This window comes from Lepisosteus platostomus, chromosome 3, assembly GCF_059453375.1.
Source record: "Lepisosteus platostomus isolate fLepPlt1 chromosome 3, fLepPlt1.hap1, whole genome shotgun sequence".
NCBI lineage: Eukaryota > Metazoa > Chordata > Actinopteri > Semionotiformes > Lepisosteidae > Lepisosteus > Lepisosteus platostomus.
In genome coordinates this window covers 48,208,375-48,235,589 of record NC_142613.1, presented here as the reverse complement: position 1 = coordinate 48,235,589, position 27,215 = coordinate 48,208,375, and the positions used below count along the sequence as shown (strand labels likewise).

Sequence of the window (27,215 nt, the reverse complement as noted above, 5' to 3'; positions counted from 1 at the left end):
CTTATGCACAAATTCGCCCTGGTGTGTGTTTGCACGTCTGTGTCTGCGTGAGGCCAGCGATGGACAGGAGTCCCGTCAAGGGTGTATCCTGCCTTTGCTCATCGCGTGCCAGGATGGGCTCCAGCTCCCCCATGATCCCGTATTGGCACTGGATTAAGCAGTTAGAAAATGGATGGATGGACGGATGTAAGTAAAAATTCCTGCACAGACTTCCTGCTTTAAGTTACATGGCTGAATCAAATTCACTGAACTTCTCCTTTGTTCTCCTTTGCTTCATATCCCAGGACCTTTTCTATCTCCTTCACACAGAAAGAAGGCTCAACATCTGAAACGTATTCTTTCGGTCTATTTTTCGGTATGAAATCAAACATTCTTTGTTGCGTTGCAGTCTGAGACAGCTCCCCTCTTGAATCTCTATAACAGTGCTGCCTGCTAAGGACTTGGAATTGTCCGTCAGAATGATCCGTGCTCTCTCAATGATTGTGAAATACAGCTCTGCACTCAGTTGGTGTGACAGCTAAAGTAAATTCCAATGCTCCAGTCTGTCTAATAAACTCAATCTCAGATGTAAAACACTGTACATTACAAACGTAAAGTGTCAGCCTCCTTTGGAAGAAGGATTTTATGACCTTAAGTGGCAGGTTTAGAAATGGTGCTTTTCTCTGAATTAGGATAAAGTCTGAGAAAAACCCCGTGGACTGAAGCATTCTTGCCAATGACACAGGGGAGATTAAAGTTGCCCTTTAAGCCCCTTCATAAGCAACGTTTAAAACCTTTAGGACTAAAATGTGAAAGACTCGTCGGTCGGATGTATAACTGCACTGTAAAAGCGGGAAAGGCACTTTTTTTCATAATGAACAAACATTCAAGTACTTGACCCTTGAAACATATCATATGACCCCAATCTAAGCAAAATGATAATCTTGGTGTTTATAAAAATTAAAATAAAATAAAAATTAGGAAACATAAACCCACTATTTGTTTTATTTTGTTAAAATGTTTGTTAATTGTGCATTGTTTTCCAAGCTGAGTTTTAAATCTTCATAATTTACGTTTTGATGGTTATTTCCAGCAGGGCCACCATGTCGTTTCAGGGTGTCACTGGAGGGCAAGGACCTGCCACCAACCGGTCGCTATCCACGTGTTAATAAGGAGATCACAACGTGAATCTGACAAAACCCCTGATATTATGTTATCCAAGTTGTGTAAATTATTTCCACTGGGCACCATCATAAACTGTTCTCACTCATATTAAAAGCATTACCGTGAACAAACTCTGGTTATCCGTAACTGCTTGAAATAACAGAACTAAAAACCTGCCAATTCCAATTAATGAGGTTAGACCTCTGAGAATAAAGTTAGACCTTTGAGAAACAGCTGTGTCATAGGAATTCAGAAATGCTGAATGCCATCTGTTAGCTGGACTACGAGGGTCAAGGGTATATTTTGCGTTGTGCCCAATTCGTGCTCCAACTTCCCCCGCGGCACTATACTGGATAAAGTACTTTAGAAAATGGGTGGTAGATATCAAACTATTTCAAGCTCGTTGAAATAAAGGTACTGTATGCATATGTTTTTTTTTAAGGATTAGAAAATATCTATAAGTACAAAAGTACCCTTGTATACCTTTATAAAACTACAGGCTAGATGTAGCCTGGAATGTTTTTCATTACATAGAAGTGGCTGTCAAAAAAGAAATTGTTGGCCACCCCTGGTTTAAGGGAATACTGTTTGTAAAAATTGTTTTCTAACTGAATAAGCTGTAGTTTGGCATACTGTAAGTATCTTTATATATGGTAAAATAAAATAAAAAGATATTCATAAGAAGGTGCCATAATTCTGTCATAGTAGACAGGACAGCACTGCCCATCTAGTTATTGAACATATTGTAATGTAAAATATTACAGCTATATACAGTCAGTTTACAGCTTACACTGTAATATACAGTAGATCTAACATATGGAATAAATGGAAATAAATCAAATCTTTCCAGACTAACCACACGATTATTAAATTACACATTTTTTATTGCTGTTGTTCTGGTTTTGCATGCGGGGAACAAACAAATCCTTTTATTCTGCTTATGCGAAGACCAATGTTTTTAGAAATGGAATTTACTCATGCCTAAAACACAATCAATCAAATCTGTTTTCACAAAGCAGCACAGTGTCCCATTACTTTTTTAAACATCCAGCTGCTTGTTATTCAAATTGCTTCAGTAACTTAATAGGCTGATCTGTTTCCAGTTTGGATTGCAAAATCTAATTATAAACAATCTGTCACTGGCAAAGAAGCCATGAAGTCTGCAACAATTTTGTTTCGTGACAGTCGTTTTACAAACTGTTGCTTTTTAACTAGTTCAGCATCACGATGCGCTGGGCAGGACCCTATGCAGATGTATAATCCGGAAGTAGTGAAACGGACACGGGGAGGAGATGACTAGGAACTGGGAAGGTTGACAAACAGGGGGGCGTGACGACTGAGCACTGGTGCCCGGGGGGGACGTGGCCCAGCTGTACAAGTCCAAGGGAGTCCAAAGGGAAATCCAGGGTGTAGTCCAGAGCCAGGTAATCCAAACGAGACAAGACAAGACAAGGTTTAAAAACCGGAACGGGATCCGGTGCAGGGACAGGGAATAAAAGTGGGTTAACAGGGCCAGGCACTCCGAGCCCTGGACCCAGATGGTCAGGACGCCGTGGTGAAGCCTATGCCGTTGGGTCACTCCAGGCCCCGCTGGTAGGCGGGCTTCCGAGCATCCATCTCCCACTGCTGAGCTCAGAATAGTAAGAGCGTCTGGCTTAAATAAGGAGGGGAAGGATAGGAGGCAGGTGCACAAAATCAACAACAAAGTGAAAGAGCCGGAGAGCCCTTAAGAGGAGGGATTATGATCGTGACAGTTCAGGACCCCCACACACCGAGCATTTAGTGTGTTTTATAAAAACATTCTGGCTTTCAGAAGAGCTTTAAATTAAAATGTAACACAATGCTCCTCACACATACAGTAGCATCCCTGAGTGTTTTTATAATGATAATATAGCACGATCAACAAACAAATTTATACAAGAGTTTTTGAACAGTTAACTAAAATCTAGGGTTTAAATGACACGCCCCTACCAGGAAGGATGTTGTGGACCTCAGGGACATAACAGCAGAAAACTCTAGAGCTGCAGATTTACTAAGCTCTTCCAACATTCTTCTGTGGCGAGCTAGATTTAGCAGGAAACGTGGGATAGTTTAGAAATGAAATACAATACTGCATCAGACGAAGACCAGTATGAGGAGAAAGAATGAGGATTTAATGTCAATCAGAACCCTGTCTGTCATTAAGTTCTGAGAAAACGATTTGCAGAAATCAAGGCTTCAAATAAGGAAACAATGAGCTAATATGACCCATAGCAAATATTAGAGAAGTGCACCTTGTATAGTACTTTAAACCAAGTAATTCAATAGTCTTAAACACCACTTACAAAGATGCTTTAAAGGATTTTATACTGTTATACTATAAGAGAAATAAAAGAAAGAAAGAAATACAATAATTTACTGAATACAAATAATTTGCATATACTGTAGGGTGGTAGTATACTTGTTTTGAACTGTACTTATACAGTATACTGTGCATGCTGTATGCAAAAAGCAAAGCTCTGGCACTCCAAGTCATGTTTCCATATTGTGATGAAGGTCAGAGATGGTATGATTGTTCATGGGAATCTGCCTCCGGTATTAAATTATCACAGCACTTAAATTATTTCAGGCACTGCATTGTGACACATGCCTAATGCTTCAATAAATATGATTTTGAAAAAGAAGTGATAAAATGAAAAGATGGTACTTTTATTTTATTTTAACCTTTTAATGAAATACTCTATCCTGTATGGTGTCATATGGACTTTTCAGATTGTTCAACAGTTCAAATTGCCAGGAACTGCTACTGTATTTCATCTTCATTTCTACTAAGGGCCAAACAGCACATGATGAATTAGAAGAGTGATGTCTACTAATGGCACAGCTTATATTTTAGCAAAAGATTTGTTACAGAAATAATTTATTCATTATTCCTACAGTTTAGCCTGCGCTTAATAACATGGATCAATTAGTACATTCCAGCGGACACAGTTCTGCTAGACATGCGAAAATCTCATGTTCACTTTTTTGTGTTAATCAGTACTTCTGAAAAAAATTAAAAACATGCCGTTTTTGGCTTAAATGGAAATATCCTGCACAGCAGTGGCAAGACCAGCCCACAGCACCCAAACAATCAGTATGGATGATTTTACAAAAACATTTAGCTGATAAATGACAAATAAAGACATAGCAGAAATGTCTTATACCATTTACAAATAACAGTTTACTACAGCAAACTAGAATTTTAAAGCAGTTTATTAAGTCCTATTGTCTTGTATGGAAAGAATCTGGCGGCGAATATGCACTACGAGAGCAGGCAGTGTAATGGTAATCTGTGCAGTGTACAGTAAACGTGCGGATATTGTCATTGTTGTCATGATTGTAGTCCCTCCCCCTTAAGGGCCCTCCGGCTTTTTCACTTCCGTGTTGATTTCGTGCACCTGCTCCCTGTTCCTGCCTCCCTATAAGAGCCAGACGCCCACTCTGTTCCGGGCTCTGCATTGGTTCCCGTACTAAGCGAGTCCGGGATCTGGAGCGTCTGGTCCTGTTCCCCCCCTTTTCCCCCCGACCCTCCACCGGATCCCGCTCTGGTTTTTAACCCTGTTTGTCTTCGTCTCGGATGGACCGCCCGGCTTTGGACTTTTTGCCTCCTCTTGGATTTCCTATTGAACTCTGTTTTGGATTGTTTGCCTTGGACTCACCCCCCTGAACACCTGTGCACCATGGACACGCCCCCCGTTTTCATTCTGACTCCTGCATGCCTTTTTCCCCGTGTTTTCCTCACTCATCACCGGATTGTGTCGTCTGCATAGGGTCCGGAAAGAACGCTTTTATGTAAGAAGGCAGACAGATGTGATTCTTGTCAGTTACACTTAAGTAGAAGCAAGCATTCTCATTGATTCACATTATTTCTCTGAAGACACTGTAGCTTTAAATACATTAATGCCTCTATCTTTAGAGACTTAACCATCATTTTTACCTGTTTAATAGTCTTGAATATGAACCTTTTTGAATGAAAGTTTGCAGCAGTCCTAACGATCATTACACCAGCAGCCATATCACCCTGCAACTCACAACTGGCAACCCACAGAAGCTAAGCAGGTGTGAGCCTGGTCAGTACCTGGATGGGAGACCTCCTGGGAAAAACTAAGGTTGCTGCTGGAAGAGGCGTTAGTGGGGCCAGCAGGGGGCGCTCACCCTGCGGCTCATGTGGGTCCTAATGCCCCAGTGTAGTGATGGGGACACTATACTGTAAACAGGCGCCGTCCTTCGGATGAGACGTAAAACCGAGGTCCTGACTCTCTGTGGTCATTAAAAATCCCAGGGTGTTTCTCGAAAAGAGTAGGGGTGTAACCCCGGCATCCTGGCCAAATTTCCCCATCGGCTGTTATCAATCATGGCCTCCTAACAATCCCCCTCTGTGAATTGGCTTCATTACTCTGCTCTCCTCCCCACTGATAGCTGATGTGTGGTGAGCGTTCTGGCGCACTATGGCTGCCGTCGCATCATCCAGGTGGATGCTGCACATTGGTGGTGGTGGTGGGGAGTCCCCATTACCTGTAAAGCGCTTTGAGTGGAGTGTCCAGAAAAAGCGCTATATAAGTGTAAGCAATTATTATTATTATTATTATTAATTACACAGTATAAGTATTTGCAGAGTTTAGTATTTAAGTGTGTCTAAAATTCTGATCAGTTGTTTCCTGACATCCACACTTTGCATCCTTAATACCAACTAGCTGGAATGTCTGGTCAAGACAGCCCTAACTCTTTGCTTAAACAACTATTTCTGATTGTCCTAAACAATTCCTTTTTAGTTCTCAATTATGAGCGTGAAATAGTCCCCAAGGTGGACCCTATTTACTGTATGTGCCTTAGGATTTCATATATCTGGGCAAAATCTCCTCTCAGTCTCCTTCATTTAAGACTGAGGAGGTTTAGTTCCCTTACCTGAGACCTGAGACCAGGAATTGTTCTTGTTGCTCCTCTTTGAGCTCTTTCTAAGGTTATAATATCATTTTTGTGGTATGGTGACCAAAACTAAACAAAATATTTTAATCGAGTTCTTACTAAGGCATTGTTAAGTTTTCCTGGATTTAAACTCCACATGTTTTGCTATAAGCCCAGGCATTTACAGCAATTTGCTTTCTTCTTGTTTCTTCACATTACCTTGTTTAGTACATAAAGGAATCTGCAAAAACAACCAGATCCCATTCATGTATTCATTCATACTTTCCTGCTGCCCAGAATCACCCGTGTGATGGAGAATGCAGTTGTTCTAAGTATTATTCTATTTTATCTTTAGATATTGTTTTCATAACTTTTATGAACCGGTGTTAAATATGTTATTTTCCACTCTATGGGACCTGCTTCCATATTAAGTGAGAGTTGAAATATCCTAGCTATTGGTGTATGAATAACATGCCTATTAAACCTGAGTACGAGTGATTTATTCGGTTTTAGCTGTCGCAACAGGTTATTTTTGATATATAATCCCACACCACCACTCCTTCTATTCTGTCTTGTCAGTTTTACATTTGTTCCAGTCATCTTCTCTTTACTGTGCTTAATTTATTTCTGAAATGTCACGGTTTCCTGTTAATGCAGTAGCCTCAAATTTTGCATGTTATTCTTTATTCTTTATTCTTTTAGCATTAAAGTACAATCATTCAAAATGGATGAGTTATTTATTTTGTTTCTTCTTAGTGTTGCATAGGGCTGACAATGATTGTTGTGAGCTTCTTGTCCCCATTTTCCCAGTTTAAATACCTCTTGTCTACTCTTCCCAAAATATGGTTCCTTTCTGGTTTGAGCACAGCCTATCCTGCTTGTATATGTCCCGTATGCCATATGTTTTCCATAAGTACGTTCAATGCCCCATAAATCTAAACCAGACTTCTCTGCACCAATGTTTTAACTATGTGTTAAATATCTATATTTACTTCTGCATTAGTAGAACTCCTGAAAACACCATAGTTCCCAAAGCTAAGTCCTTTGAACTGTTGTACAGAATTACCAACCTACTCTTTTTAATGGTATTTGTATTAACATAGACCATGACAACTGCATCACTCTGGCTCTAGCCCGGAGTCTGTACACATGCTCAAAGACGTATACATCCTTAGCACCAAAAAGACAACACGCCATACTAGACTCCCTATCATCTGTGCTTACAATACTGTCTGTAGTGACCAGTGCAGCTCCCTCTGCCCATCTCGGGATTCAATTCCATCACAAACAGGTGCTAAGCACACATAGTGCCACTCCCTGGACAGCGGATAACTCCATCAGGGCAAATGGGTCTTCCACCATAAGAAAACACCAGAGACTAGTGTGTGGGTCTACTCTCCTGCTGCCAGGATTCAATCAGAATTTCTGCCACCAGTAAAGTCTGGCAGTATCATGATTTCCAAACCTATCTTCCAAACCCACAGTTTCCAATTTCACCTCTAATGGCCATGATCATGCTGATCTCTAAGTTTGCATTCTCACTGAGGGGTTTCGGAACTCCTAGTGCAGAAAAACATCTGAAATCTAAATTATCCTTAAACTAGGATCACACCTTTCCCCTTCTCTCAACAACATTTCCATGTAATCCTCTGTATTCATTTGCAGGTTTTGACTTCCCGCCTCTCTTCACCTGCCTTGACTTCACATCACCTGAGTGTCGATACTACTTCTGTCCTGCTCCTGCTTCCTCTCCACTCCCATCTTTTGTTCTCCCATGCTTTATCAACTGCCAGTTTTCCTCTCTCCCTCACACCCAAAGAAGGCTCCACAGCCGAAACGCTGTGTCTCTTTTCATTTCTTTTCAGCATGGAATAAACCTTTACTTGTTCCTGCACATGCTGACACAGCTACCCAGTTGAAGTGTCAAGATTCTGGGGCACAGGCAAACTCTGGGGATGCCACACCTGTGCAATGGTGACACTTCCTATAACAGCAGCCCTCGGTCACCCCGTTCTCATTCCACTCTGGTCTGAAGCCACCTGCGCACCTGCTCAAGGTGGGCACAGGCAGACGACAAAAAGAGCACGTGCTTGTACAATAATCAGCCGTTACAAGTAAAATAAAAGCAAAACACCCTTAAGCTTTCAACAGCTTCAGGATTCCTGCCACAGGAATTAAAAATGTCTACTTCTGACAGCATACCTACTTCACGAGAAAATGTTTGATCCTAAAGAAGGCATATAAAAAACATGAGGGGATTAAAAACCTGAGTAAAAATAATCTTTGGCCCCTAGTGCCGTCAAGAAACAGGTTCAAGGAGGAAAGCCAAAAATCACTGAACAGGTTAAACAATGATAAAAAGAGAACCAACCATGTTCTCGGGTTTACTAAGCTAGTTCCAGGTTAATAGTGACATAATAGTACAGTATACAGTTATGTGATTGGAGACTGGTAAGAACTGATCACCACTGAGGTCCAAACAAAAGGTCTGACACTTCACTGACATTAAAATAAATATATTTACTGTACCCCTACGCATCTCATCTTGAGAGTGAAGGAAGCCCGCAGACTTACTCTGAAATAGTCACTGCAGGCAGCGAGAACTGCCTTGTGGGCATGAAATTTCTGTTCCCCGGCAACCAAAGTGACATCACACAGTATTCCATCATTTCTCTGCTGGTTCAGGGCAGCGAGAACTGCATCCTGGTGAGACTTGGATAGACATAGCCTTTGACCTGTCAGCATCTCTTGAATGCTGGATGAAAAGAGAAAGAAAGAAAGGTTTACTTAAAGAGCATTTTAAATAGGTGAAGCTACAAGATGAAATAAGGAAGGTAGCAAAAATGTGTATCTCACTGACAACAGGTTAAAATACTATGTAACCCCCTGGCTTCTGTCTCTGATGTGTCCATTCTTCCCATATTTACAGACCACCTGGCTCTGACAACCCACATGCCAAATTAAGAACGAAGCTATGGAAATCTCCACACTACATGTATCACAGCTAAATCCTCCTAACTAAGGTGAAAAGAGAATGGGCATACTGAGGACTGAAACAGCAGTTTTGTCTGCTGCATTGGACATTCTTTCCAAACCCATTCATGCTGAATGAACAAATCCTCTCGTGGAAGACAATCTGCGTTTAATACAAGTATTGAGAGAAAGTCGCATTTTTACAATTTTTTGAAGAATTACGAAGAATATAAGTATAAGGCCATAAAATAAATGTATCTTTATACTGTAGCTATGTACAGACAGACGTCTTTTAATATATAGTCAAAATTGTTCATAATTTCCTATTTAATTATTACTTCAAATAATTACTCATAATTACTCCAATTATTACACACCAGGAGATTTCATGTTATATAAGATGCTGAGAAAATGATTGTCAACCACCAGTGTAATTATGGGAATTACAAAATTTTAGCACAAGAGAAAAGATATCCTTTTCTTTGATAACCAGAAAGGTTTATTCTGTTTACCAATTCAATGTTTCTTGAAATTCAATTGTTAATGAATTAGAAAAAATAATAATTAAGAATCAGTATATATGAAATAATAAGTTCAGGTGAGTAGTTGCGTAGGCTGCAAAGGAACAAGTAATAGGTTCATTCCATGCCGATAAGAGAAGAAAGAAAACACAACGTTTCGGCCGTGGAGCCTTCTTCAGGTATTGAACACCTAAAAAAAGACTGGGTTTGGTCAGCTCTGTCCAATATAATCGTCAAACATTTTGTGAGTTTAATTCTCAACCGTGCAGATTAGTGGAAATACATCATGCCACAATCCAAAGAGATATCAGAGGACCTCTGAAAAAAGAGTAATTGATACTCAACATTCTGGAGAGACTTGCAAAACCATTTATAAACATTTTGGTCTTCATCCATTCATTGTCAAAAACTCTACAAACAGAAAGGGAAAATAGTCAAGACCACAGTGGCTCTATGCAGGGCTAGTTGTCCTGTCAATGTCTTGAAGAGCAACACAGAAAACAAATCAGGAAGTCATTAAGAAATATAGAATAACTTCTCATGATCTGCAAGCTTCTCTCTCAGCAGCCAATGTCAGTGCCCGTGCCTCAGTCATCAGGAAATGTCTGAAAGGAATGGTTTTCATTGGAGGATAGCCAGAAAGAAATCATTACTCTCTAAAAAGGACATTCCCGCCTGTCTCAACCTCATCAATAAGCACCTGGATGATCCACAAGAACACTGGGAGAATGTTTTTTCTGGACAGGTGCATCAAAAGTTGAACATTTTGGCCATAATGAGAAACACTGTATGGCAAAACCTAATCACTGTCTTCCAACAGAAGAAAATCATCCTGAACATCAAGCACAGTGATAGGTATTGTATGGTTTGGAGCTGCTTTGCTGCCTCAGGACCCAAATGGCTTGTCATCAATGACAGAACTATGAATTCAGTGTTGTATCAGCAAATTCTGAAGGAGAATGTCAGGCCATTTATTTGTCAACTTTAGCTGAGCCGAAAGTAGGTCATGCAGCAAGACAATAATCCTAAACATACAACCAGATCTACAAAAAAATGTCTGAAGAAATTCTTTATTTTGGATTGGCCAAGGCAATGTCTGGACATAATATCTTTTGGAATGTTATGGCAGGAACGGATGTGAGCTGCTCATGTAAGGAAACCCTTAAAAAGCACTGACATGAATTGATTCTGGAATTAATTAAGGAAAGAAAAATGGGTCAAAGTGTCTAAACAACAATGAGAGAGACTTGTAAACAGTTACAGGAAATATCTAATTGAAAGCATTGCTGCTCAAACACGTACCACCAGTTCCTGAATCTAAGGATTCACATACCTAGATACATGAGGATGATGACTGTTGAACTGATTTAATACTGTATTTCAAATTCATGTTATGCCTTTGTGATCTAAAAACATGTATATTTTAAACATATAAGAGAACATGGACCAACCCAGGGGATTCACAAACGTTTTCTCAGCATAGTATATTGTATTCAGATATAAATCTTTTTTTCTTGCCGTTCAGTTTTATGTGAACTACAACAAAATAAAAGATATTCAAACTTTTAACAAATGTAAGATTAAAGATTTAAGCCAGTATTACATTCTGTTGGCTTACCCTGCCTGTTCAGAACCTGACAACACAGATTTTTATATAATTCGTTTCCAAAAAACGAGATACAAGTCCTCTGAAGTTACATGTTCTTTTTTAGCACAGCTGCTTTTTTATTTTATGTGACATAATTGTCTCCAGGTCAGCTGAAATGCATTTTGTAGCAGCTCATTCTGCAACATGGCCTGCATATTTCCATCTGAGCAGATTGTACTATAAAACTGATCTAATCGCTCACAACACAAAGGTACTGCACAAAACAGCCACTGCACACAGGGGAACAAAGAGAAAAAATGTATTAACATAATGAAATAATAACAAAATTCTAACATTACATTGCATTCAAAACCACACCTTCAATTACACTACCTTATTACCAAAAACAAATATGATCAGCTTCAAACATAAGTAATCTGGAAAACAACAGATTTGCAGATAAATAACCAAAAAGGCAAATAACTTACTGTTACCTCCTACATCTAATTATGTGAAGTGCAGCAAATCCTACAATGCATCTTTACCATTCAGGGTCACAGAAGGGAGATCTATTTGCAGCAAAACCTTCCACCTCCAATCTCACTGCCTGCTTGACTAATGGTTTAATTAGATACAAGATGAATGAGGATTACATCACTCATGCAGGTCCATGCTACAGTACCTAAGACAGATTTCAGACGGCATGTTCCTGTCTGATGTCAGCAGAGGAGGGATTCAGAATCCTTTTCGTGGACGACGTCCTTGCTTAGTGAGTATAGCAGCCTGTGAAAGAGATAGGTGAATACATGTAAATGAGCATTGTTGAAATCTCTTCATGAGAGCACAGTTACTCTTGTCTTGTTGTATATACCGCAAACTGTTTGTTTACGAAGATACTACTGTTTTCCTTAACCTTTACAGGCTTCTGTTTTTTTTTAATTCATTAATAAAGAATATACATCTACGTTTAGTTATTTTTTTAGAAAGATTAATGCACAGGATATCTCGTTAATCATGTATAGCTTCTAGTTATTGTTCAATCAGAATTAGCCTGGAACAGGATATCGAGCAGTATTGCAGAAGCTTACAGTGCCTTGCGAAAGTATTCGGCCCCCTTGAACTTTTCAACCTTTTGCCACATTTCAGGCTTCAAACATAAAGATATACATTTTTTATTTTATGTGAAGAATCACCAACAAGTGGGACACAATTGTGAAGTGGAACGAAATCTATTGGATTTTTGAAACTTTTTTAACTAATAAAAAAATGAAAAGTGGGGCGTGCAAAATTATTCGGCCCCTTTACTTTCAGTGCAGCAAACTCACTCCAGAAGTTCAGCGAGGATCTCTGAATGATCCAATGTTGTCCTAAATGACTGATGGTGATAAATAGAATCCACCTGTGTGTAATCAAGTCTCTGTATAAATGCACCTGCTCTGTGATAGTCTCAAGGTTCTGTTGAAAGCGCAGAGAGCATCATGAAGACCAAGGAACACACCAGGCAGGTCCGTAATACTGTTGTGGAGAAGTTTAAAGCCGGATTTGGATACAAAAAGATTTCCCAAGCTTCAAACATCCCAAGGAGCACTGTGCAAGCGATCATCTTGAAATGGAAGGAGTATCAGACCACTGCAAATCTACCAAGACCTGGCCGTCCCTCTAAACTTTCAGCTCAGACAAGGAGAAGACTGATCAGAGATGCAGCCAAGAGGCCCATGATCACTCTGGATGAACTGCAGAGAACTACAGCTGAGGTGGGAGAGTCTGTCCATAGGACAACAATCAGTCTTACACTGCACAAATCTGGCCTTTATGGAAGAGTGGCAAGAAGAAAGCCATTTCTCAAAGATATCCATAAAAAGTCTCGTCTAAAGTTTGCCACAAGCCACCTGGGAGACACCCCAAACATGTGGAAGACGGTGCTCTGGTCAGATGAAACCAAAATCGAACTTTTTGGCCACAATGCAAAACGATATGTTTGGCGTAAAAGCAACATAGCTCATCACCCTCAACACACCATCCCCACTGTCAAACATGGTGGTGGCAGCATCATGGTTTGGGCCTGCTTTTCTTCAGCAGGGACAGGGAAGATGGTTAAAATTGAGGGGAAGATGGATGCAGCCAAATACAGGACCATTCTGGATGAAAACCTGTTGGAGTCTGCAAAAGACCTGAAACTGGGACGGAGATTTATCTTCCAACAAGACAATGATCCCAAACATACAGCAAAATCTACAAAGGAATGGTTCACAAATAAACTTTTCCAGGTGTTTGAATGGCCAAGTCAAAGTCCAGACCTGAATCCAATCGAGAATCTGTGGAAAGAGCTGAAAACTGCTGTTCACAAACGCTCTCCATCCAACCTCACTGAGCTCGAGCTGTTTTGCAAGGAAGAATGGGCAAGAATTTCAGTCTCTCGATGTGCAAAACTGATAGAGACATACCCCAAGCGACTTGCAGCTGTAATCGCAGCAAAAGGTGGCTCTACAAAGTATTAACGCAAGGGGGCCGAATTATTTTGCACGCCCCACTTTTCTTTTTTTTATTAGTTAAAAAAGTTTCAAAAATCCAATAGATTTCGTTCCACTTCACAATTGTGTCCCACTTGTTGGTGATTCTTCACATAAAATAAAAAATTTATATCTTTATGTTTGAAGCCTGAAATGTGGCAAAAGGTTGAAAAGTTCAAGGGGGCCGAATACTTTCGCAAGGCACTGTATATTTATATTCTTTACAATATAACAGGTTTATTTTGTTCACACTGGCTTACTGAATTTACAACAAAGACAGTATGACTACGATCAATTACATCTGTAAATAGGCATGAGCTAGTAAATTTCAAATCACATTTCTCCGAGAGTCACCTATACCTTTGTCTAGAAAATAAAGGAGTAAAATATATTAATCCATCACAAATCATTTTAAAATACTGTAAGTGTTGTAACTATAAATTGTGTCTTCTACTCAGAGCTATCGGTGTGCATACTGAATTAACACTGTAATTATTTTGGAATTGAGATTTTTCTCAAGTACTATGTCAAACATTGCAAACAACAATGCATCTCACTCAGTGGTACCCTAAAAATAAGAAAACTATAAATGTTTCGTAAACATTATTTAATTCACTGACAAACACAAACAAATAGTGTCTTAGATGTTACAATTGCAAAAACTTTTCTTTTTTATCATCTGAAATTTAAAAAACATGTTTTGGAAACTGAAAAGAATCACTTTTTGTGCATGACCATTTAGAAGTGTGAGACATTTTCCAGTTCATTTCCCACAAGCAATCTGAGAATGAGTATTTAAGTTTTCCATTTGTTAGACTAGAACAAGTCTTGGAACTAGAAACTTACTTACAGTACATGCTTTATTATTAAGACAGAAAATCTTTCACTGCAATATAAACCGGTTAGAACAGCTTATTGTAACACAGTGATACTCATGACCTTTCTATAAATAAATAGGATGATATTGAACAAAAATGTTTAACTGCATCCTAATAAACAGGTTCAGAACAAAGATTGATTAATTTTGTTAGAGTATAAAAATGCAAAAATCATGAATACTTTAATGTACTGTAATTTCACACAATAACAACTGTGATGTAGGACTAGGCTTTAACTCTTTGAACTGTTTTTCACTGGTCACATTGCCAAGACTGACAACACAGATGCACAATGGGGCAAAAGAAAATTCTTTAAACCTGTGATTAGATACACACTCAAGCCATTCAAACAGCACTGTTTCATTTATCTCAGCAAGGCCACTTTCATGGTGTTGTTTTCAGCACACAGTAGAGGGGTTATGCAACCTAGAAGTCTTAAATTCTTTGTCTAATTCCCTACGGTTTAACTAATATCATAAAAGGCAGGCTAGAAACTAGACCACACCAGCTAAATAAACAACAGTGGGTGCTCTGCAGATACAGTATCAGGCATCCTTAAATATTAACAATGTTGTTCAAATAACAACATGAATATTCAGTAGTCAGCATGGTATCACAACCCTGGAAATCCACATATTGTACATCCAGTGTTCCAGCCTTGTTCTTACTCTTGCTATTGGATATATTTGATTCATTCTGACATTTGTATTTTGAAAATGGGAATTACAAAGTGCTATACTATGTTAATTCACTGTATAATTTATGGGATCTGTAGAGTACAATCTACACTGTACAACTGCTAGAACATCTGGTTGTATTTTCCCTATTTTATTCTTACAAAAGGTTCACTGCTGCACTCAGTTTTAATCTGTTTAAAAGTTATATACTGTATCAACCACCACAAAATTACAAAGAATACCCTTCACAAACAATAAACCTTGCACTCAAGCTTATGGTTCCCTATGGCTTCTGAAAACATTTTTCAAAGTTTATTTATAGAGGAATTAAAGGTATATTTATATTTATCGAGAAAATTTGATTAAAGATCCCTTGGTATTATTAAACCTGGTGTCCTGGTTATATTTCATTCTGGGCTTTAACAGTTTGACCTACTGTATTTAAATTTCAGTGGGTTAAGTTATTTCTCTTTACCACCTACTGTAGTTTGCTGTGCAGTTTGGTTTCTTGTGCAGAATGGCTGCTATATGTCACCCAGGTGGAAGCTGGTTACTTCAGTTGTAGGTGAAGTTGGTCACCTTGTATACTGTATGTATCCTTTAGGATGGTACGTGTACAAATGTAAGGCGTTATTCTTATATTATCCATACATTTTCTAACTGCTTTTTCCAATTCAGAGTTGAAGGGAAGCTGGAGCCCATTGCGGCAAGTAAGGGACAACTGGGAAAGGTACATCCTGGATGGGACATCCGTCCACCGCAGGGCACAGACACTCACACCAGGGCCAGTTTTCCCAGTAGCCAATTAACCTACTAGTATGTCTTTGGACTATAAGAGGAAACCAGAGGTGTAATATTATTACAATGCAAAATGCATCTAATACTGTATGTACTTGTAGTCAAAACATTTATAATTGCATAATCCTTAGCAAGCAACACATTATGTAGTTTGCTCACCATCATGATTCCAAATCAGATGTGATTCCAAATTGAACAATCCAGACTCCCCAGACACGTCATTGATATATACAGAAGGAATATTCTCGCACTACCTTGGCCACAATTCCTCAGGACTTATCACCACTAGGACACATTTGACACATGCTTGGCAGACATCATTGATGGCCAAAACAGAAAGCACAGATCACAACTCTCTCAAAGGAACAGCATGGCATTCCTAACAGAAGCTGCATGAAGTCATTCAAGCCATGAATCACTGCTGCCTTTCTAACTGTGGACTAACCCATTACTGATGTGATGTGAAAAATGTCTCCCCACAGGAATCCTGTGTTACCCATGTCACTGGTACTGTGCTTGTATATGGTTTAAGGCTTCAAAATACTATTTGTAATGAAGTCTACAACAAGTTAATGAGGTGGAAATATCTTTCCTCATTCTACTGACTACGAAAGGAAGAAAATAGTAGTCAGTGTGGCACTCTCACCAAGCAAAGCTGTTTTCTGCAAAATCATTGGTGCTTTGTGCCATATGAACAGTAAATAAAAAAGAACATTAGTTTACTTGTGCACGCATTCTTTTGTTCCTCTGAAAGTGAAAAATAGCATCAGGACCTGATTATTATTGGTCTTAAGTATTTTATATCCCTGGAAAACACTGAAGGGTTCAACTTCAGTCTGATACATGTTATTAGTTTCTTCATTAGACAATTCCTGAAAAAATTATTCAACACACTTCCTTTTCATTCCCTAAAATTAATTATTATTTTTTAAATATAGTTTAAACTAAACATTTCTCTTTACATTCCTTTTGGCTTGTGTATTTCTAATGAGCATCTTCATATTTATGGCTCACACTTGCAACTTTTTAATTTCATTTGTTTCTGTTTGTTCCTGTTACATGAAAATATTTTACTTTCTTCACTTTTTTCCTTAATATCCCATTACAATATTTGCAACACTGTTTCTGAGACCAATTTTCTTAATTTTCTCCATATCTGTATCAAAATTCTCTATTAGTTTTACTTCATTTTACTTAAACCAGATTATGTTCTGTAAGGGACTGCTCTTCTAATGTGTAAGATGAGCTATAGACTGTCCTTGTAGAAGTCATTACTATCTTATAACTAGTATGCTATGTGTCCAGCCAAATTACTGTAGCAGGTAACTGACTTACAACCTTAGTGAGGTAGCCTATGCCCCAATGTAGCACTATCTCTAGTGGCTACAGCTCTACTGAGCTATAAAAAAGGGGCAGACTTTGAAATTTCAAAAGGTTCAAACACCTCATAAAAGGGAAATATCCACTTTACTACAAACCGATCTACAAAGATGTTCTATACCAGATTAAATAAGTCACTGTGCTTTCTGAAATAGCTCTTAATGTTTATCCTGTAGGATGTTTCAGAGGATTACGATTTTGTATCTTGTCAGATTCTATGCATTAAAGAGCTAATCTAGTTTTTCATCAGTTGTTTTCCAAAAAATGTGTTTTATAACATTGGAAATCTATATCCTTAAGTAATTAAAAAGGTGACAATATTAAAACTCTTGATGTTTAAGTGTGCCTGTCCACAGTGTCAGAAAACAGAAACAGCATTTTAATGAAATCTCACTAGTGCACTGTACAATTCTAATACCCATTGTTTTATTTTTGTAACCATCTTAATAATGTGATTTGATTTTATATCTCTTTAATTGGACACATTATCCTTCTCATAAGTTACTTTCTCATCTTCAAGCTCATATCCTATGTTGTATTTATGGTTTATGGTTTTGCTAACTGCATGTAATACACTGCACTTGTGTATATTAAGTCATCTGCCAGGTGTTTGCCTAACCCAGTCTTCAGGTTTATCTTAATCTTTTTTAATTTCGATCCTTTTACCATGTTTAGTAATCCTCCTATTTTGATATTGTGTGTGAACTAGTTTACAAACTATACCAGAATCTAGATCACTGATCTCACATCGACATTTCATACAAGATAAATCTAAAAAGAAAGAAATCAATAAAAAATGACAGTACAGGATGTGGCAGTGTTCACAAGTACATGCAATATGTCACTAAGCAAAGATTTAATCATATAACTGAAAATCCCCTCAATTACAGTGAATATTAAGGTCAATAGTTTCAGCCTACTCTGTATATTTTTTACCATATTTTTATCTTTGTTTTTTTCAATTTTTTTGGTGGCATTTAACTGCTTTAACCCTTAAAAAACATTCAGTGGAAAATTCAACTTTTCATTATATTCAACTACAAATGTGCATACATCACTTGTAATTAAAAGAAATGGACATCATTGAAATATGGTGAATACTTTTTCAAGACAATGTACTGTACTTACAGACCTTAACTTGTTCCCACTTTCTTTTGTTCAGTAGGTGTTGAAGGTTTCCGCAGGAGACGCAGTTAACAGAAAGCCTGATATATATAAAAACGGAGTAGGGCCAAGGACAGAACTTTGAGAGGTTACCTCTCAGCAACTGTCAAATGTTACACACTGTATAAGTTTTTATAAAGGATAAGAGATCACTTGGAATTTGTCTTTTCGCATACCCCAACTTGTTCTCCATGAGACACACAGACAGGGAGAGAAGCATGGGGTCAGAGTGCAGGGTCAGCCATTTTACGGCACCCCTGGAGCAGCTGGGGTTAAGGGCCTTGCTCAGGGGCCCAACAGAGTAGGATTCCCCTGCAGGATACAAACTGGCAACCTTCTAGTCACAGGCACAGATCCTTAGCCACAGAGCCACCGCACCGCCCCAAAGTCTCCTGGTCACCCACTATTCACGGCTGGCTCTATGGTCACCCCCCAGTGTCACCTGGTCCCCCGCCAGGGAGCGGTACACCGGGCCTCGCTCCCTCGCTGTGGGTAGGGTGGGGCGTCCCCCACTCCTGTGGGTCACCAGGAGTGAGCAGGGCATCCGGGCCACCACCACCGACCTCGCTAGGTCGGAAAGTGCAACAAAAGATTGGATCGAGGGGTGACTTTCAATAGATTCCAGCGAGGTGGCTGTCTCATGACAGTTTTTTATTTCTCTGGGTGCTCTGGTTTCTTCCCACCCCCAAAGACAAGCTAGTTAGTTTCATTAGTGTCCCTCTGTGCATGATGTGCAGTATGTATGTGACTTGTGATGGACTGGTGTCCTGTCCAGAACGCAGTCCTGTCCCCTATATTTCCAGAACGGGTTCTGTGTCACCCTCTGCTCCTACTATACTTAGTACCACCATCCAAGATCTTCTCTGTGTATTGTATATGTGTTTTATCCTGTGTATTTTTTATTTATTGTTGTTGTCATTCTGTACGGCGCTTTGAGAAGCCACCTTTAAAGGTGCTATATAAAATAAAGTTTATTATTATTATTATTATTATTATTATTATTATTATTATTATTATTACCATGGCCTTTACCGCAAACAAGCAGATTTCTGATGACAAACGGATTAATGGATGGTTATCATGTGGCAAATACGTCATTTCTTTTTATGTTGCTGTGGAACTCTGTAGCATAGACTTTATCACCCTCAGAAGGTGCTGTGGGAGACACTGAATTATGATGATGTCACAGTATTGAGAAGATTTCTATACTGTAATTATTGCCCTTTTGTTGGGAGTTACCTTCCCAAACCAAACCTTTCTCACTGTACACTGGATAAATCTTTGTTTTGTCCAACGGGGAGGTTTAACCTTCTGTGATTTTATTATTGACCTGACCCACCCTGTGGAAATCAGTAACCTTCTGCCTGAGACATTTTGCAGTTCACTGACTCTACTGATCATGATATTGACTACATCGCTTCTCTATGCAGCCTCCTTTCACACCAAGCAGATGTCAAGGTGACATCCCCAAAATGTCTAAAATCTTCCAGAAGTTTTAAATAACTCCCAAATGACCACAAAGCTGCACAGTAGTACATTTACAGCATTTATTTTTTTATTACCTTCTGCAACTTGGATTTCCTGCACTATTCAGTGGAATACATTACTTTCAGACATGATTCCCATATATTATCTCCTCTGTCCATATGACAAAAATGTTAAGGTTCAGTAGTATTCAGAATGAAAAGGAAGTCTTAATCAGAAGCAAAGCTGATTTTATGGTACGAGGAGTAAGGTATTCCTCCACATTTTTGTTCAAGTGTTGATCAAAGTGTTTTTGTATAAAAGAGCTGGGGGCATTTCTGAACTGAATCAAAATGTGGAGGTCAGTTCCAGTTTGGTGAAGTGTGAAATCTGTAATGAAATGGAATTCAGAACACTCTCAAAAGTCTTGAATTGGTTATTGAACTGCCCTTGTTTTGGTTCACAACTATCAATTCCACTTCAATTCACTAAACAACTCACATTTTCCGCTAAACTGTTGCTTTAATAAATCTGAGGAATAATCACAAGAGCCCAATGTTCAAAATTATAAAATTGGGGCCCTCGTCTTTAACATTTCTTCACAGTAACAAAGCCTTTCTCATCCCCATTACCTTCATTAACAGTGTGGAACATTAAAGAACTGGTAAGAAGCAGAAAGTGAGTGACAAGTGTAAGGCCAAGAGGAACAGAAAGAATTGTCCCTCTGTGCAAGGTACTTATCTCCAGATTACAAGCAGACAGGCAGGTGTGCTGAGCCAGGGCCCAGCTTGTAGCGGAAACTAAGAATTCTTATGGGCAGGTGGACATGACTGATGACACATCAGTCTCCCGCCTCCACAACAGGCATACCTGTAGTTCTCAGCTCTGCTGATATGCGTGAGGGGGGATTCCTGCCTGCTGCACAGAGTTGGTCTTTCCATCCCGATGAGCTGGCAGATGCTACCTCTCAAGTACAGCAGGAGAGACCTGAGAGGGAGGAGGATGGTGGAGGTGGTGCATTTCAAATGGGTGGCACCGTGAAGTGCAGGAGGAGCGATGGTGGCAGCTAAATGTGCGCATTGACTCTAATCTCGGCTCTTTTCCACAGCCGATTCTTTGAAGAGTGTGTGATTTGTTTAGGGAAAAAAGGGAACACTCTTTTACGTCTCCTTGCCTTGGATGTTTTTACAAGCATGAGGTTCTTTTTTTTCTTCTATGGGGGATTCTGATTTTGTATTTACCACTTTTTAATGTTAGAGGCCTGCAGAATATAACTAAATGTATTTTTTGTTCCTTTATACATAAAACTTTTCTCTTTGTTTTTAAAATGACAAGTTTACAATTGAATGGACCAGTAATGGTCTTTATGCAGGGGAGTACGTTCTTAAGAAGTAGCATTATTGTTGGGAAACAAGAAGACTGCAGCATAGGCAGTGCAGAGAATGGTAATTTTTACAGATCTTGATTATTTATACAGTATACTGTATGTGTACATGTAACCCTTCTCCTGGACAGGTGGGATTCAGGCATTGGGATTCATCTACATTGACTAAAGGAAGAAAGCATGGGAAACTGAAGAAACTCCGACTTTAGGAGATGTATATTTAACTACCCCTGACTTGACTATTAGCAGTGAACTGCAGTAATGCTAGGAGGATAAGATTTGTGTTTACAATTAAGAGCGAAGCTCACAGATAAATGATACCATCTGTTTATTCAGGTGCAGAGGAAATCATGTTTTTTATGGATGAGGAGAAAGGATGGTGAGGTGGTTAGTGATGAGCAGGGTATGTTGGACATTTTCTCAGAATAGGAGGATTTGTTCTATGCAAGGGTGGTAGATGAAGATCTAAGCAACATTGCTTAACTTTAGGAAGGATTTGGAGACAAATCCATCTACAGTATCAGTGTTGTTAACTGACTTAAGAGTTTTTGGGTTTTTTGGTTTGGAAATTGCCAGGGATGGACGGTCTGCATACCGAATTTTCTGTAGAATATTCTGGGACCTCCTGTCAGAAACTGGGCTAGGTGGTATAGGTATAATGAGAGATATTAAGGTATTAAGGTCTAAAGGTATTATAACATCTTCAATGTGAAAAATGGTTCTTTCCCTCTTATATAAAAATGGGAAGCAACTGAACTGAGGAATTAGAGGTATTTAACTTTGCTGTGATTAATTTTAAATTATTATTAAATATATTACTCAGGATATCACCAATAGGTTGATCCTGATCAGTCGTCTGGAGTTTCTCATCTATAGTTATACTGGAATCTCCTGTATACTTGACTATAATTTAAAAGCGTCATCTTAGCAAAATCGTGATGTTAGCAGAAAGTTGTCCTTGCAACTTCTAATAACTGCTCATAACTGACACAAGCAGCAATTATGCAACAGTACTGGAGAAGGCAAATTAGATATTGCAGTCAACCAGTTATGGATATAATGTCCATAATGACAGAGGCATTGCTTTTGTATAGTGCTTTATCCCAGAGGATCACAAAATATTTATATAAAGGTGGGAATCCACTTCATTCTCCACTAAAATGCTGCAACAACCTGCTGAGAAATCCACAGCATCCACGCTCGGTAATTTCCGTCAGCGGTTTTATTTTTTCGATTTTAACAAAGATTTTGAACTGTTTATATTCATAAAATCAAATTTGATTCAAAGAACGAAATGACCGTGATAAAAAAGTCGTTAACTGTAAAAGAGTGAGTACTAAAGGTATTTCCCGCATATCATTGACTAGTAAATTTAGAAATATTACGTTTTTTCGGAAGTCACGCGGAAATAATCGCAGCTGATTGGTTCAGAACTAGTGTACCTTGACTTTCATCGATACGGGTATTCCCAATGACCCATTGAACATGTGCTGTTTTTTCTAGTTTTTCTGATTCTACTGTAACTCTAGTAGGGAAGAACTTCTAGTCTTGTTTTTAAATGTTTTTATTTCCATTACTACCATGAGACATGCTTTGATTTTTTTTATTTTTTGCAAGCAAGATTGTCTTAAGCCGTTTAAGTCAATATACTGACAATATACAAAGGCAATATATGTCTTATCTCAGCAATGTTTTAAACAGGTATTGAGGATTCTTTGAAGTTTAAGATGAAATAGCCAAGGGAAATCGAACATGCTAAATATGTTTCATAAGGTTTACTCATTGTAAACTTTAGTAATTGTAAAGAAAAAACTTTACAACTTACAAGCACCTGTCATATTTTGAATTTTACATTGTTATATTGCTAAGCAAAGTTAACCTCCAATACCTTGTGAAAAAAAGTTTTAATCATTTATTTATGATTGACAAAAATCTGCATGTTGTTAAGTTGTTCTGTTACACTATTCAGTGTTATTTCTAGTTCTTTGGTTCCAATAAAACAACAAAACAACATCATTTTCATTACTTTATTTTCTATACAACTCAATATGCTTTACTAATCATGAAATCAAACTATGAGAGAGTCTCCATATATAAACATGAAAAATAGTTTGTGGTATACCGCAGTATGTATCGCGGTACATTTTCCAGAGGGTTACCCAACCCTAATCAGCACCACTGCTCTCCAAACAAAATATCTCCAAGAGTCAAGACCTTGGTTTAATGTCTCTTCCAGAACAGCCCACTCAGCCAACTTTGTGTTCTACATCCTTAATTTAAAGGCTTTGGTGCAATCCCAAAGTGAACACTTTCTGCCATTATACATGTGATGGATACACCTTTGGTTGCAATGGTTGAAACTCTGCACAAAGTAGATTAATGGCATAGGCCCTGCTATGCAATCACATGAATTTCCTCAGTAGAAACAGCATAGATTATACCACATACAGAAGGCTGTCCACAAAAGCAAGGTTTTTACAGCATATAAAATACACTTTTCAAAACTCATATGCATTCAGACAAAGGTAACATGATAATGTTCTAAAAATGGCAGTAGGAAACGTTTTGATTATTGTTTTTAACAATTTCAAAGCTATGAAATTGCAAACTCCATCGAATACAGTAGTTGCAAAAACAATGCCAAGCTTGATTTTTGTAGCCTGAAAACATGTACAGTACATAAGCATTGCTGTTCTGTTGATACCTTAAAAATATATTTTATATATAGATTTGGAAAACAATAGATTAAAAGCTCTAGTCAAGTTAAAAAAACTGCCCACAACAATTCCATGTAACAAATATCAGAATTCAAGCATTATGTACAACAGAAATTACTATCTCTGAACACAGCATACCTGTTTCTACAACCGGAATGTGCCCAGAGCTGTGGTCTTTGACCTTTGGTATCATTTTATTTGATTTTTGAGGGGCAGTCACTGTACCAGCCTGCAGTATGTTTAGTGTCATCAGACAGCAGACTGCTGTCAGTCCATGTTTGCTTACTCTAAGTATTCGAGTGAACTAGAACAACAACACAAACAAACACTGACAAACCGCCTCCTTTCAACAGATTCTGAAAGAACAAAAAATAATAAGGTAGCAAACAAGCCAAAAAAAAAAACAGCATATGTTAAATCATTTACAACTATGGTATTTCAAAATGTACAGCTGCTCAAGATCAATCACCTGCTAATAATCTAATGAACAGTTTCCTACAGTGGAAACACCAACTGACTGAAAACCTGAACCAAAGTGAAACTACTGAATGACACTCTCTTTGCAAAAACAGATTTAGAGTGAAACATCTGGATAAATTGGATTTATAATAAAACACAAAATACACAGTTCAGAACAATGCCAAGCATACTGTACACCTAGATCTTATTATTTCAGAAGCTTGTTGCAAAACAATGTAGTTCTTTTTACAGTACAAGTGTAATTGTTCAATTAATATATGGTTTTCAGACTGCTGATTTTTGAAAGACTGATAGTGTTAATATAGTTTAGCGTGTGGCATAACAAAATCAGGTAATACATTTATACACCCGAAGAAGGCTCCACAGCCGAAATGTTGTGTTTTCTTTCTTCTCTTTTCAGCATGGAATAAACCCTTTACTTGTTCCTATACATTTCTAAATGATGGCGATGCAAATATCAATATAAAAACTACAGAACACTATAGCACTCTGCCCAGAACAAGCCAATCACAGCATCTGCGGGACACCCTTATCGCAGGAGTATTCAGCTCACTCCTGTAACAGGCATTGTCTCCTGTAAACTCGGATGGTACTGATCATGGTCAGACATAACAAAACATTAAAATACTTCATCTTTCCATAAAACATTGTAAAGGTGAGTGCAGGGGTGCTTTTTGCTATTAGTAGAGTTATTGTTAGTCAAAATATAGAACATTCTAAAAAACGTAGTATAAACTGCACAGGATGAAAATCAGAATCCCAAGCACAAGGTGAATAGAACGTCTACAGTATGTATATGCATCTGTATATAGTATGGAAAGATTTATTCATCTATCGATCATCCATTCTTTTATCAAATTTTATTCACGATCATAAATCACTGTAATTAACGTCGTTAAGTACATTATACCAGCATTTGCGAGGAAAAGGTCACCAAATTGCCACAAAATAATATTTTGCTGGAAACAATCTTTTTAAAAACCTGATTTTATATTTCAGTGTGATTTCAGCGCGTGATTTAAAGACCAAAATAATGTAGACTATCACGGTTTTTTAAAATAATCTAAAAGGTACAGTACGTTCCGTTCTTGAATAATATTTCCTTATTAGAATAAATAAAATACTTCTGTCCTTTTGAGTAGCGCATCGTTGATTATAAATAGAATGCACATTTATCAATAAGCGTATTTCACACTGATAACATGGTATTGCCTAGGTTACGGTCTTCTGCAGCGAGCTGTACGGCTCAAAATGATTCGACTGCGTGTTCCCTACACTTTTGAACCTAAGGTGCTGTCCAAGGTTTCTTAGCAACAGGGCAGCTCAGACACGGATAAGGCAGCTAAAAATTTATTCTAAAATAATTCAAGTTCAGCCTTTCGCTAACTACATTTTTACTAAACTTGACTGCATCTTCTAGATGTCTCTCTGACCTTGAATGCCTTATACTGCCTGAGTAAATAACAGCAACTGTATCTTACTCACATTCACCTTCTCATATTCACGCCAGCAGCACACTGTCCTGCAGGATTTACCTACCTCATAAAGGTTGTTGAATTGTCCTTAATGTTTTCGTTCGTTTCTAAAGAAAATGACTCGTGTCATTTGATCGTCTGCATTTCTTCCGGTAATGATACTCATAAGCAAGGCAGAAGGTACCGGGCAAAGCGTTATTTCTATGACAGTGGTGTCTAATCCAGTTTACGTTTACATTGTATTGATTACTGTCAGATCCAAACTCCGCCTCCATGCTTTGGTCACGTGCAAGTCTCCAAGTAGGATACAGCTCCATCTAACGTTGACTCTTTGAAAACATACAGTACATGGACATGTCGAAGTTGCTGTGCGATATACAGTACAAGTATACTCTACTATAGATAAATATTTTGAGCGGGTAGTTAAGTGGCTACGTCTGGAGTGAAGTCGGTAGGTTGTCAATGGCTTCATCTTAATCCACGTTAACTTCCACCTTTAATTTTAAAGGACACCAAATTCCCTATACAAAATATTATCTTTATTAGCATTCTGCGCAGCATATATTTGAAGTACAGTACATAACAGTGTCTTTTGGACTACATCTAGATGTATTTACAACCACGTAATGTTAAGACTTTAATTTTGACTTCAATGAGTTTTGTTTCTTTTATTAATCTTTCTTCATGTCCTGCCTAGTTAATTTCAGTTCTCAAGTTTTATTCCCGTTGAGCATACACAAGAGAAACCAGTAAGTCCATGTTTCAGATTCTGCTGCCCAAGGTTTTTTTTTTTACGAATTCCCGTGAAAACAGAATTTACTTTATATATGGTACTTCCTTACTTCATTCCTTTTCATCCGCTTTCACATAGTATCGTCGTTACCCGTGTGTCATTGTATCAAATAATAATTATAGCGTGAAAAACACTGAATCTTGCAGGACATGTAGTAGAATAAACAAGAAAAGAGGGTTAAAAGGAAACATGGGGATGATTTAAACATATTCCATAATGCCGTCTCGTATTCCCTTCTCTTTTGATCAAACTCCAGTTGTCTGGTGATTGCACTCAGGCCTGAGTTTGCTGGAAACACTTAAGATTTGACTTGATCTGAAGGAGAAAGTTTGGAAACATGAAAA

General features: G+C 38.3%; 1 protein-coding gene across 4 annotated transcripts in view; it reads right to left on the bottom strand.

Annotated features, from left to right (window-relative positions):
- klhl32 (kelch-like family member 32) overlaps positions 1–26,341 on the bottom strand; it is an 81,656-nt gene extending 55,315 nt beyond the window's left edge. For 2 of the 4 annotated variants that reach the window (XM_088625861.1, XM_088625864.1), the window contains exons 1-3: positions 26,143–26,341; positions 11,834–11,934; positions 8,644–8,824 (exon numbers count right to left, since the gene is read on the bottom strand). In XM_088625861.1, the coding sequence (XP_088481987.1) occupies positions 8,644–8,824; positions 11,834–11,856 (204 nt within the window). In that variant the 5' untranslated portion in view covers positions 11,857–11,934; positions 26,143–26,341. Of the gene's footprint in view, positions 1–8,643; positions 8,825–11,833; positions 11,935–26,142 lie in introns of those variants that run through there. The other 2 variants (XM_088625862.1, XM_088625863.1) reach the window with 2 other exon arrangements.
- Positions 26,342–27,215: the final 874 nt, after the last annotated feature.